Source organism: Perissodus microlepis, chromosome 11 (genome assembly GCF_051167445.1).
Source record: "Perissodus microlepis isolate ML-2025 ecotype Zambia chromosome 11, ASM5116744v1, whole genome shotgun sequence".
Taxonomy (NCBI): domain Eukaryota; kingdom Metazoa; phylum Chordata; class Actinopteri; order Cichliformes; family Cichlidae; genus Perissodus; species Perissodus microlepis.
This window is the reverse complement of record NC_140471.1, coordinates 27,479,285-27,493,356: the sequence shown is the minus strand read 5'-3', so window position 1 is coordinate 27,493,356 and position 14,072 is coordinate 27,479,285. Positions and strand designations below refer to the sequence as shown.

The window sequence follows — 14,072 nt, the reverse complement described above, 5'->3', positions numbered from 1 at the left end:
GGAGCAGGCATAAATCAGTTTCTATGGTCAGGGTGGGGACTTGGCTTCTGTTTGATGAAAGAAAAAAGTAATTTTAAATCAGGAAAGGTTAAAGTGAAAACTTAAGGAAGCTTTAAGCTTATAAGGTTATTTTAGGGAAATTTTGGCAAATATTTTAAAACATTAACTTTTAGGGAATTACATTTAATTTCAGGACTCTGTGATTGCCATATGTTTCTCTTATAATCACAGACAGTATGAAACAGATTTGTCACACATAAGGTCAGATTTTAGACTTTTGGCCATTCATAATAATAACGTAATGAAATAATAGATCAACAATTAAATGGCAGTTATATACCATAGAAATTTCTGTGGATTCAAAAGACATTGAATTAACAAAAACTTTATAACTACATGACAGTCTCAGTAATTTATTAAATATTTTTCTTTAATTTTGCACATTTAAGTCTTCCAGTCGTGCTGACAAACTTATTTCGTTTGCTACTTAATTGTAATGCAATTAAACCTCTTTACATTCACAGGAAGAGGGAGTTTCACTGATCCAATTATGCTCAAAGTAGCCTATATGTGGTCCACAATGTAAACTGTCAGTTTGACATCCCTGTCTGAGGTCTGAGAGAGAGAGAGCGAGAGAGACCGTCGTGCTTTACTTCTAGGCATGCGCAGTGCCGAGAGAGCGCTCTGACTGACCACGTAGTCTGTCTCAGCTGCGGTACAGATAGCTGCAATACACGAATTCACGGCCTCTCTACAGTAGCAACGGGCCGCTGAAAAATGGCGAGATACCTGAGGCCTCCGAATACATCTCTTTTTGTCAGAAACATCGCCGACGAGTCCAGGTACGTTGTTACTTTCAACCCCGCCGGCGTGCAAGCAGGCATGGCCAGGCTAAATGTGACGCTAGTTAGTTAGCAAACATGTCAACGTGATGTCATCATCAAAATTAGGAAACTGACGTTAACGGTCAGAGAGCGACTCCGAACAGAGAAGCTGGCTACGGACAACATAACCGTGTAATATTTGGTAATATTTAGAAATAAGAAGCTGAAACATTCGTGTTGTAACTGAAGTTAACGCTACACCCTGACCTGTCTGGGGGGACAAAAATAAACGACTGAAATACGTCTTTGAAACTGAACTAAAGGCTGGACAGCAGCAGTTCCTGCAAGTAAACTACAGTATCTGTAGTTTACGCACTTTTGCACTATGCACTTTTTAATTATAGAATTTAATTTTATGTCCTTCCTATCATTAAAACATAATTAAAAATATTAAGGCAACACTTGAACATTACAGCCAATTAAAACTTCGGGCATATAAATAGTGAATTCATTTTATCTGCTTTGGTGCACGTGAAAGTGATAACAGGTGGACTGGAGAGGCAACAATACGACAGAATGGTTTTGAAGGTGGTGGCCACAGACCGTTGCTCTCTCTATATCCCCTCTCACTTATTTTCTTGTTTTATTTTTTGCTGGTGCCTATGTCATTGCTGGCATCATAAGACTGTGGTCCATTCGAGCTACAGAGATAGTCCACCTCTTACAGGATTGCACATCTTTAAGCCCTGTCACGAGGTTTGATTTGTCTCCCAGCACAGGCTTAAGACGGTGGAAGGGATCTCAATGCACTTCAAGGTGCTCTGTTTTCAAATTAAGTTCAAAATGCCTTTATCCTCAGGGCATGGCTGTTTAAGCTTAAACAAAAAGTTCAGGCACTTGCTTGACTGTGCTATGAGAGTAAAGGCATTTTAAATTTTATTTTAAACAGAATGTCTTTTGAGTGTTTTGAAATTTTAGCCAATGTGTATCCTTTCCAAAGAGTCCCTCAAATAGAATTGGTATTATTCTGACTGAATAACAGTCAGGAGTGCTGACTGACTCCACAAGACTGTTGAGGTGATCCCAGAAGACAGGCCATTCCTTGAGGGGAGTTTCACGGGGCCATAGAAGGGAATTGACCCAGTAAAAGGACCAGTATCTGCTCCTTTGTGTGAAGATGAACAGGAGGACCACTGCCAGAGCCTTGCTCATGTGTGTGTTTCTGACCAAAGACTATGTAGGGCATCCTTTAGTAGGACATGTGCTCACATGCCATACACTGTGTTTGGCATTACCAGACAACACTTAGAACTAGCCCGTTGTCTTCACGGATGCAAGTCCACAGTGAGTACATGTGCCAGGTGTGAGCGAGCCTGGAGATGCCATAACGAATGTCATGATGCCAGCTACAACATTGGCACCAAAGCAGGTCAAATGGATTCACAATGGGTTATGCTTCCTAACTGGGGACATTGGTATCCCTAAGGTGTAACTGCCTTTGTGCTACATTGTTTCTGCTGCCAAGATTAAAATAAAAAATGTATTTGAAAATTAGCGTAATGAGTTCTGTTTGGTAATCTAGAGGCCTAAATGTGAATAGTATGACTTAAAGTACTTATTATTAAAGATAATAAGTAGATTTTTAAGTGTGGTTGATTTCACAAAATAAAAAAAATCACTTCTGTGAAAAGTGCCATATATGGGTTTTATGGCCGCAATGAATATGTGAAAAAGACAGTTTCTGGTTAAATTGCACTAATTCACCTTAAATGTCCTGATGAGGAAACTTCCTTATGAGTAAGAAAGTAATTCGGTTTATTTGCTGTTAAGCAATGTCCGATGCTTTGCTGGCGCCAACTCTTGTGTATGTGCTGCACACTGGACTCGAGCCAAATTCATATGGTAGCCAGCAGAATAAATGTGCTTATTTCATGACACTTTAGGCCAGAGGATTTACGGCGTGAGTTTGGTCGTTATGGGCCTATTGTAGATGTCTACATTCCACTTGACTTCTATACACGACGACCAAGAGGATTTGCTTACATTCAATATCCTTTATTCTTTCAGTTTATGTTCGTACTTTTTCACTAATGGATTGTAAAGCATCAACTCTGATCTGTTGGGTGCAGTGAATTGAGTAACACCTGATTTAATATTTCCCTTTTAAGAGGGGTTTTTGTAATGTAATTGTTTTTTTTGTTTGTTTTTTAATGCTTCTAGCATTAAATATACTCCTAACCAATATTTCTTCTGTTGTTGCCTCAGAATGGTAAAGATACAGGTATGGAGACCCCACACCAAAGAAAGTTGAAAGGCGGTTGTAGAGTAGATTCAAGCCAAAGACATCCAGGCGACAAGCAGTAGTGGAATTTGGAAAATAAAGACAGAGCAAAAGCATGAAGATACAAAGAGGACAAAAAAGAGAGCTTCCAGGCTTCCATTTGTCTACCAAAGGGAGGAAAAGAAAAGTGTTTATTGGGCAAAGACAAGCAGGAAACCTCAAGTTCTTCTGCCAAGGCTATAAAGATCAAGCTGAAGGTCAAGCATGTTAAAGGTAACAAGCCAGACTTTTTGTATCCTACCCAATCTGATCACCATTAGTATTTGTCTTGTCTTCACAATTTGAAGTCACAAATGGGCCTATTTTTAATGTTACATAATTTGAGTTGGTATTACGGAAGACGGTCAATTATAAATGAAAGAAATATGCTGAGATGATGAATTACTCTTATACATTTTTGGCCTCACTGATCCAGTAGCTGTGTGGTGTTTTTTTTTTTTTTTTTTTTTGTTTGCTTTTTATTTTACTTGTGTTGCAGCTGCTTGCTGTGTTTTTTGTATTGCATGCGTGCAGCTTTCAGTTCCACCTTTCCAAATTAAAAGTCCTTAACAATCCAGCATGTTTGAAGATGTCCGGGATGCAGAAGATGCTCTTCACAACTTGGATCGTAAATGGGTTTGCGGGCGCCAGATTGAGATCCAGTTTGCACAGGGAGACCGCAAGAGTATGACCAATTGGCATTCCTACTTGAGCTTAACTGCACCATCTCTGTTTGGGAAATGTATTGTATTGTTACATAACCTTTTGATGTGGATTTGTCAATAAAGCCCCTAATCAGATGAAGGCCAAGGAGCGCCACTCCCCTCGCAGTTTCTCTCGCTATGAGGATGATCGGGATACCCGCAGAAGACGATCACGGAGTCGCAGTTATGATCGCCGCAGGTCCCGGAGCCCTTCTTTTGACCGTCGCCCTCGGAGGTCTGAGAGCCCTAGAGAGTGAGTTCTTGGCAACTTTTACACCTTTTAAAGAATATAAGACATTAAAGTTCACCTAAAACATAATGATATAAATGTAGTGAGTGTGAAGGAGTGCTCTATGGATGTTTGCAGCTCTGAAAGCTGGCACTTGCAAAGGAGGAGGAAAAAAGAAAGGGGAAAGATGGAGGGACAATTTATGACTCAATAGAGTGGGAGGGGAAAAAAAAACGTGTGTGTACATACTGGGGCTGCAACAATTCGAGTAACATGAATATAAATAAAATTCTCAATGCAAATTTTTTGCTTCAGTGCTTTGTTTAAACTCTGTAGTACTCAGTTGTCATTATGTAAGTACAAGCGTTTCACCCACGTTTTGTATTAAAAACAAATATGCAATAGAAATATATCTGGCGCACATGTGCAAATTAAAAAAATATTACAACATTAAACCCAAGCATCCCCCAATTTTTCAACAAAACAACAGATAACACAACAGCAGCAGGGAAGATGCTGTCATAGTTTATCAGGGAGATGCCGTGTGGGTAGTTGGCACTCTGCCTCTGCTCTGTGTGGGTAGACAGTGCAGAGGCAGAGCAGTTACTGAGATGCTGAGCTCAGCTGGGGTTAAAGCAAACATTTTCTAGTGTGCAAAACAGCAGCACTTATTCCTGCAAGCATTATTAAAACCTTTATTTGGAAAAAGCTGGTGGGAGTTCTCCATCAAACCACCTGTTTAAAAACCTTCAACATGAAGAGAAGCAAACTCTGTAGCCATCCTCATTTTTGTTTACTTTGTTTTTTCCACAAGGAAAATCTACAGTAAAGCTATTGAAGTTAAAATATGGAGATGGGCTGTTAGCTTAGTCTGATAAGATGTTTAAATTAGGCAGCTAGCTAAAAGCTGCAAGCAGCTGTCCTACTTTATATCAGAGGAATACCTGCAACAGGGGTGACTCAACGAAACGGGGACATAGGGTTTAGTAACCCATATTTATATCAAAGCTTTAGCAACGTTATGCAATCCAAATCCACAACATAAAATATACACAGTGTTATATTAATTGTATTAATATTTAAAATATTTAATAATATAAAAATACAAGTTTTTCTTCACAGGCTGGTCAAGCTATAGAAGGGCCAATGAGCTGCCTTCTTTGCTGCAAAGAGAGCATTGAACAACACTTCAGGAATTTGGAGTTATCATAAATGTTAACATGCTAACATTTGCCATTTAACTATTAGCAACTAAATGATAGCAACATTAGCCACCTGTCATCAGTAACGTAGCAGCCTGTGGACAGTGAGTCACAACTCATTATGGACAAATGGAGAACCGCACAGGTTCTCCATTAATTCTCCGGATTATGGACAAATGGAGAACCACACAGGTTACTGGCTGTGCAGTGTCAGGGGAACAATAGCTGAACCGAGCAGAGAATCCAGAGGTTTGTTGAACTAGATCTGAAGAGCAGAGCTCTTTATCTAGACTTTGGTCTAGGAGTGCACTAGCTTGTGACTGACTTGAGTTTGGGTTTCTGTCGTTCACTGTCTTTTACGTTTATAACTGTTTAATATGTCAAGGGTATTGAAACGAGAGCTTAACCAACCTTTCAACACCCCTTAAAGAATTGCTCGGGTGACTATCTTACAATTTTGGATTATGCAAATGAGCAACTTGCTATTCTCATGATGAGCTGGGGACCTATCCAGGTTATAGCCCACCTCTCAACCCTGAGATAGGCTTCATATCCTGCCCCTGCAACCCTGAGTGGAATAAGCAGTAAAGAAAACTGATGGGTGAATGATGGATTGAGGAAACATGGTGGGTGTATCACTCGTCTCTCTGGTGGAACTTTAAAGTGGAGCCTATATTTAGTATTAATTTCCTCATAATTACAAACTGATATGCCATACATTCCTTGGAATTCTCTGTTTTGTTTTTTGTATGTTTGTTTGTTTTTTACATTTAAATATTAAATTAATTGACAGTTGTCATTACATTTAAAAAAACAATTCTGTGAACTTCATTTACCAAAATGTAAGTGAACACAGTCTGAAATGGCTCTCATGCTGTTGGCTGGTTGCAACTTGGTGCAACACAGTTAACTAAAGCCGTCATTTAGCAAGTTTGGAGTGTCATTGCTTTGAAAGTGACCAATCACAATAAGACCAGTTCCTGCTTTGGTTCCTCCCCTCTGTCATTTAACTTTAAAGGAGAGCTTGTACACTCAGCAGTGTTCTGAGTTGAATGTGCTGTGTGCCTGGTGGCTGTTGTGCACTTATTTCTATGTGCTGACATGAGTGAGTCTACCACCTCTTGTGAAATATTTATTTGTGACTATGTTTTAGTTATGATCTGCTTGTGACATGTGCCATAAATGTAGTTTCCTGTAATTGTGTGGGCCATGCGCAGCTTGTGAGAGGGCATGATGTTTGCAGGTTTGTACACAGAAACTTTGGTCGATGTCCGATCGTAGCAGTTTCTGCAGGAAACAATTTATGTAATAAAGAGGAAGCCATATACTGCTTGTATGTAGGCAAGCCATGCTGTAAGGATATAAAGTAATTCACTCAAACTGTACAGTAACTCAGCAATTTTGTTTTCTTGTTCCCTCTTCAGCTCTCGATCCTACAGCCGACACAGACGAAGCAGAAGCCATGAAAATAACAAGTGGGCTCATTTCTGTCCTCTTGTATTTCAGTAATCATATAAACATGGCACTGTACTCTGTAATGATAGTAACTGTAATAATAATCCCAATAGGCACAAAGCTCCTCCCAGTGACCACCACAGAACGCACCATGAAACGGCCTCACACTCCACCTCCCGTTCCCCATCAGCGTCCAGGTCAAGACCAAAAGGTAAAAAGAGCCAGTCCAGGTCTCACAGCCCTGCTGAAGACTTCCACCCATCCCAGAAACAGTCTGTCAGGAGATCCCCATCACGCTCCTACTCTAGATCCATGTCCCGGTCGCGCTCTCGCTCCAGGTCCTGGGCTGGACGCAAGTCTGGAGGCCACTGACAGACTGTTCTCCAAAGCCCTGTTTATGTTTCTCTAGAGGTTTCTGTTTAATGTTCACCTCTAGCCATTTTGGACATGCATTACTTCACATTGTTGGCTTCATTAATCTGGTTAATGATTAATTAACTGGTTAATAATGTTCTGTTACGTTCCTCCCAGGTTTTTTTTTTTGTTTGTTTTTTTTTCCCCAGACGTACAAGCAGCAGTGACAGGAGAACCACAGTATGTGTGCACAAGATTTTTGCTTTTGTAGCTACAAGCATTATCAGTATTGACTCTAGCGTGTATAACATTTGGTTCCCTGCTCTTGCTGCTGAGAACTGCACCAATTCCCTCCCACACAGAGAGCGAAGGCTACCTTCTGGATTGGGAAAGTTCGTAACAGAAGAATACCTTAAAGTTATTGTAAATTTTAAAAAAAATGATTGGATATAAGCTACTACTGTAGTGAGCTATGGAACTCATGCAGAGCAATGATTTTGTGCGTCACTATCTATCAATGTAACTGCATGCACTCAAAAGTTGAATGCTTCAAGGTCCAACTGTGTTAAGAACTGCTGTTGTGACCTTTATGAAGAGACCAGGGTGCAAGTAGACATGTTAAAAGGTTGTATTTATAGAAAGGTGTGCATGTGTGAAAGGAGTCTTGTGCTTCCTGCTTTCATTTCTTATTTGAATACGGAGGAATCTCTTGCCAAAGGTAAATAAACAATTTTGTTATGTTTGTAAGAAAAGCACATTTGGCTCCTGCCTTTTTTTTTTTTTTTTGGGGGGGGGGGTACATGTGTTAAATTAAACTGAAGGCCTGCTTTGCCAGTATTCACAACATGCCCTGGTCTTAGATGTCTGGTTTAATTTCAGCAGGCCAACTTGTATACTATAGTTATTGTAATTGCTGTGACAATGAAAGATATGCTGATACAGCTGGTACCCAATAATAGAGTCATTTTGTTATGTAATAATATACTAAAGATAAGAATCAATTGTCTTTCATGTCCCTAAGTAACTCCCTTGTTTAAACTGTTATACCTGATATCTTTTGACAATAAATACATTCTTACACTGCTCTAGTTGAACAAGCTGTGTTGTAAAGGTAGTGTCAAACAAGTGTTACTATATCAAGTCAAAAATACTCAAACACAAAGTAGGGGGGTAGGGGAGGGGATTTAATTTTTTGTTTTAGGTTTTTTGTTTGTTTTTTTTTCGTTCAAGTTTTTCATCAATTCAAAGAGTGCTTTCTTGTTTTACATTTTGTAACAAATTAACACCAATTGTAAACAGGGCACATTTCATTGTTCTTGGTGACATTTCATCCGAGGGACAAATTAAAAAGCCAATTCACTGATTTAAATTTTGAATATGGAGACTGCCATGCATGATTTAGTCTGGGTAAGAAAAAAAAAAGTTTACATGAACCAAGAAAAGGCAGTAATTAAAATAATAGACATTTTCAATTGTCAGCAGGCGGAAGAACAGCCAAGAACCGAAAATGTCTGGAAAATATTTGGTCAACTTGGGAGTTTCCACCAATGATTATGGTCAGTTTCAGTATGAGTTTTAACTTAGGCACACAGTTTTTCTTTTTTGTAAAAAAATAAAACAAAATAATAAAAAAAAAAGTGCTATGCTTACACACCATTGTAAGCACATTCACAACTCAAATCTATACATATGCAAGTCTCCTAGAGTCCAATTGGGAGTTTTTTTTTTCTATTTTACTTGTTTTTCCCATTCAGCATCTTTCAACCTACACTGCACAATACACAATAAAAAATGTGCAATAACTCTGGAAAGATCAGAGTGTAGGGGTACTGATAGATGCTATAGGCAGCTTCTTTTTTTTTTTAACAAAAATATTCTTCAGTATTGAAGTCAAGACATGACCTTAGCATGTCTCATACATTCAGTGTTATTACTAAAAATACTTTTGTCAAACAGGCCACAAACTTGGCCTGCAAATGTACATATGCTACAAGTGTTTTATACAGTTCATTATTTACATGGCTCTTGAACTCACAAGCTTTCATACTTTGTTTTGTCATCTTTAAGCTGGCCATGAATGGCTCCAATTCTGCAAAGGGAAAGCAAAGAGCCTCAACAGAGAACTGAAAGAGAATCCATAGAAGATAGTCAATTACGCCTCCGTTAATTGAACAGCATCCTGGCCTGTAACTTATGAAAAAAAGAAAACAGTCTGATTGCAGTGCAGAAGGTTAAGGGACAGAAGTGCAAGAGACAACGGGCAGCAAGTGTCTGTTGATTATGGGGTAGTTAACCATTGAGACTTAATTTGTAAACGCAAACACCAGCCTCCTGTCTCACATTGAGGCGCTTGGGCCTCTTCAGAAACATTCCTTAGCTCTGTCTCGCCTTGTGCACAAAAGCATACAGCCAACAGGGCCAGGCAATGTGGGGTTTTTTTGAGAAAACAAAACTCAGTAGTCCCACATTTAAGCAAGGCCCCCTTCCGCATGTTGGAGCTGCAGGCACTGTCCTGAAGAGGCAGAGACTGAGGAGCAGTAACGGTACTGATCAGAACAGATGAACAGGTGATCAAGGAGACGTCAAACCATTCACCTCGAGTTGGCAAGTGGAAATGGCAACACTGCCATCTGCCCAAATGTCCAAAAAAAGAAAAGCAAAACATTGCTTTGGTTATACACAGCACATTATACATCTTTCAACAACCACAACAGAAAGCACTTATACAAAATAATGCTATGATAAGAGTGCTGTAGACCTTGGACACACTCAACTCCAAGTGCATGTGCGCACAGCGCAGTAAAAAAGGGTACGTGAGTTGGTGGTCCAAAGCCAGTGTGCCATGGTCTCTTACTACCCTTCGTTTGAGGTTATACCATTAACCTGTAGTTACACTACAGCTCATTTCCTGTAAAATATCTTTTTTTCCCTGCAGAACTGCAGTTGAGTGCCTTCTTTAGCCAAACAATGAATGTGATATATAAACAACAGTGGGCCCTTGATTAAAAAAAATAAAATTGCTACAAATATGAACCTGCTTTAGCACCTAAAGCTTAAGGAGATAACTCCAAAGATCATTCTTCATAGAAACATAAATGAAACACCATGTCTGTCCAAAGAAGTGGACCGTAAAAGTGATGGGAATTTACCTGACTAATGTTACCATCCTTGTTTGGGGGAAAAAAGCACACTCAATCTGCCTTGGCAGCCAAGATTAAAAATAACAAAACATAAGTACAAAGAATATCCAGTTTGTCATAGTCACAGAAACTCCACTAAAGGCATCACCGACCAGCAAGGCTGCAATTCTGTAAATTTTAAATGATCAGTTTTTTTAAAATGGATGGTAAACAGGAATTGCAAAACATTGCTCCTGTCAAGCATCCACCAACTTTGAAGGTCAGCCAAAAAAAGGAGAGAAAAAGAAAAGAGCTAAAAAATACTACAGAACTGAGGCGTTCCTGGTGGGTGGGTCCATGCATTGGCTTGTTTTTTTTCTTTAAATGAAGAACTGGTATCACCCCCATCAGGCCTGCACCTTCAGGAGGCTCTTGAGCTGGAAGGTCATAACTTCCCTGTTGTCACAGGAGCCGATAGGGAAAGACACCCAGTGACTAGGGGGTTTGGGCAAAACACTGGGTGAAGGTGGCTCACTGAATTTCGGCCCTGCATAGCTTGGGCTGCCTTGGGTTGCCAGGAGTGTGTTGAGATGAGACACTGCACCCTCCCAGTTCTGATCATAGTTGGTGGAAAAACGGACAGAAGCATTCTTCTCTGCAGACACGGCCTGCCGTGTCTCTGGAGACCTGTGGTAGGCAGCGCCTTTCTCACTCCGTCGGTGGCCGTGGTGGTGAAGGCCCCCTGGCCCCCCTACGGATGCAGCTGCTCCGTTCTGGTCACGGCTTCGCTGCTTTGCCCGGCCAAGCTGGTGGTTCTTCTTGGCCAAAGGGCGCTCAGGGTGGGTAACTGGAATGTTGTACCTCTCTCCACCTCCCATACTGCTTTTGCTCTACGTGTCACCTAAATTGTGAGAATAGTATTATTAAAAATTAACTCTAGTTATACATTTCTATTCACGCTAATAATCTATGCAATTACAGCGCAAGTTGTTGACTACCAACCGCGAGCACAGGCGCACCACATCACAATAAAAACAAGTACAGAGACTACGTGCGGAAACACCAGACAGCGAGGCTCGCCCATCCCCCACACGGACACCAGGAAAACAGCGCCAGCTCACCTCTTTGTTGTCAGAAAGTTAACCGAGTAGACGTCTCTCTTCAATCTTTCTCCTCCAATCGGGCCCCAGGTCCTCGAAGTAGTCTTCTGTCTACCTCTCGCTGCACATTTGTGTCCAGCAGGGTCTGAGGTTTTCATGTGCCAATAAGCGTTGTTTTCTCGTGAAGCCGAGCTGAACATCAATTCACCTCGGCGCACGATACTCCAAGAAGTCGCCGACCCTTCAGGGCATTAACAAAAAACGCTTATCAGATATGCTAACTTGACAGGACTTAACGTCCATTAGATATGCTAAATAGATAGGACTCAACATAACAATAGCGCTCACAGTGTTGTGACGTGTGACTGGGAATTGACGTTTTCTTCAAATATTCCGTTACATAACATTGAAGTACCGACAAAATGACATTTCCTCGCCATTACATTTATAAAAACCCTGCATATAACTTGTAATCTATAGCGATTATCACACGAAAATGTTATGTAAGAAAAGTGCGACATCATAGCCCACTTCTGTTTGCTCAGGCTGGGCTTAAACTGCGGCCAATTTTTCCCTTGTTCTTGTGTAGTAAATTAATAATAAAACGAAATAGTATGTATACCCTTCATATAGGATCATTGAATTAATTAGCAAATCCAGTGGTTCAAATTCTAACGTTTTTTATGATCTAGGACGCTCTACTTTGGCACAGAACCAAAACAAAGAAACTCGGTTTAATATGGCGACGAGGTACAAAACTGTTTCTTACCGACTTCTTCAGGCTTGGTTGTTAAAGCCTTTCGTCAGAAAAGAATTTACAGTTAGCTTCTAAACTCCCTCTACGGACTATGTAGGAAGCACAGCAAACTATATCTCCTACAAATCCGTCACTCTCGAAGCTTATTTGGTGTTAAAGGTCGGTGAAGAGATCTCACTTCTCTCTCTCCCGACTCAGAATTGCGACAAAATGGACTCTACAGCAGCGGTATGTACTCCCTTGCAACGCAAATCTAACCAATCACAAAGCGACTACGAAATAAACAACCAATCACCGAAGAGGCAGTCGACAAGTTGCCTGTTGCCAGACTGGTGACGTCAATTGCCGACCCTCCTCTCCTTGCCTTTGTTGGAGCTCGGGTATTTCCCGAGAGAAGTGAAATAAAGAAGGAAAAAACACCACTTTCGGGCTCTGGAAGTTAACGTAATAGATAGGAAATGCCCGAGATGACACGTAAAACATTACATAAAGGTTTAGAGTGAGCATAGAGGCAGTTAAGTGTTATGTAACACCAAGACACCAAGCATGTCCGCTACCCCTTCGGTTAGGTTGTAAACACGTCCAGTGTTTAGATTTTCTTGCCACAGGAAACTGTTTTGGTTTGTTGTATCACATTTCTTGCTTTTTCAGGTTAACCCCTTTTATGCCCACTTGACACAGCAGCAACAGGCTGTAATAACAATGTCTATGAGCGGTTGTCCATCCCAAAAGTGTTTTGTTTTATTTAAATTCATTGGGTGGAGGTCTTAATAAGGGTTGGGGGGCTATATTACATATATTACCCTCAGTTTGTCCCTTTGATGTTGGTCTCACTTTTCCTCCCAATCTTTTCAAAGGACTTTGAGGTTTGACTTCCATGGCAAAGTCTTCCAGTAGGTTTTATGAGCGCAGGCAGGGCTAAGTGTCATCGCTCTGTGTCATCGAGGCCTTCCCTTCTTTTCTCGCCTGGATTTTTAAAGAGTTGCACAACGCTGCTGAAGGCTGAAGGCCATGGCAAGGCAGGACACTCCCCAAAGCAAAGTAATCTCTGAAATGGGGCTGTGCCAATCAAGAGTCAGCTATGTACGGAAAGTAGGTCACCCAGAGACTGGGTAGGTCGCTAGAAACACATGGGGGGTGGAAAGGACTACTCGCCATATTTGACTGGCTGCAGAAGCCAAGCAGTGTCAACACGTAGTAATAGTGTACAATTGGAAAGTTGGATGGAAACTTTTTTTCTCACACAGAGAAAAAGAACAAAATTACAGATTATCTAGTGGCCTGATTATTTACGGTGTCCTGTTGGCCTACAAGTGACTGAAGTTATGAATATGAACTTGAATGGTGCAAAATGTTTGTCATATGCCCACACAAAGGGAAGTGGGGAAAGTACAGAAGCAGTTTCACACAGCTCAGCAATAAGTTCAATACATATAAAGAAAGTCTGTACTCTCAGTTAACATATTCAAATTAAACCTTTTTTTCCTGGAAGTACCATTTTTGTACATTAGTTACTTAACAAAGAAACTTAATATGCTATAAAAGTAACACATAATTGACAGAATTTAAATATTAAAATGAAACCCATGGTGAAATAGATCAATAAGTATTATTGTTATTATTATTTTATAGTATTGTTCTGTTTATTTTTATCCTGCTGCTAAACTAATTTCCCCTTGTGGGACAATAAAGAAATTGAATTGAATTGAATTGAATTGGGTTTGGGTAAAACAGGCACATTAAATTGGTGGTCCTTCTCATCGCTACTGTTATTTAAGATTTATTTAGTTATTAACTTTTTACGGGACCACAGTGCGCAGATGAAGTTGGTACACTCACATAACACTTTTTTTTTTTTTTTTGAAGATGTGCCAGCCGCAGATGGTTTTCTGTGAAAAATGCCCACAGAGCATATTTGGAATGAACCACTGAAACCAAACAGGAAAAAATACCTTTTCAGATGAAAAAGTTATTGTTGACGTGTAGTCGACAGAACTATTTTCTTTGC

The 14,072-nt window shown here is 40.3% G+C and overlaps 2 protein-coding genes across 2 annotated transcripts; one reads left to right on the top strand and one right to left on the bottom strand.

Annotated features, from left to right (window-relative positions):
* Nucleotides 1-649: 649 nt before the first annotated feature.
* Nucleotides 650-8,173, top strand: srsf10a (serine and arginine rich splicing factor 10a). The gene is made up of 6 exons (XM_084943800.1): nucleotides 650-842; nucleotides 2,768-2,890; nucleotides 3,723-3,829; nucleotides 3,933-4,101; nucleotides 6,704-6,754; nucleotides 6,848-8,173. The coding sequence occupies exons 1-6, from the start codon at nucleotides 778-780 to the stop codon at nucleotides 7,104-7,106; spliced, it is 774 nt and encodes a 257-aa protein (XP_084799926.1). The 5' UTR covers nucleotides 650-777; the 3' UTR covers nucleotides 7,107-8,173.
* Nucleotides 7,882-12,283, bottom strand: pnrc2 (proline-rich nuclear receptor coactivator 2). Its single transcript, XM_084943799.1, has 3 exons — nucleotides 12,077-12,283; nucleotides 11,329-11,548; nucleotides 7,882-11,108 (listed from the first exon to the last, which is right to left on the bottom strand). The coding sequence occupies exon 3, from the start codon at nucleotides 11,083-11,085 to the stop codon at nucleotides 10,615-10,617; it is 471 nt and encodes a 156-aa protein (XP_084799925.1). The 5' UTR covers nucleotides 11,086-11,108; nucleotides 11,329-11,548; nucleotides 12,077-12,283; the 3' UTR covers nucleotides 7,882-10,614.
* Nucleotides 12,284-14,072: the final 1,789 nt, after the last annotated feature.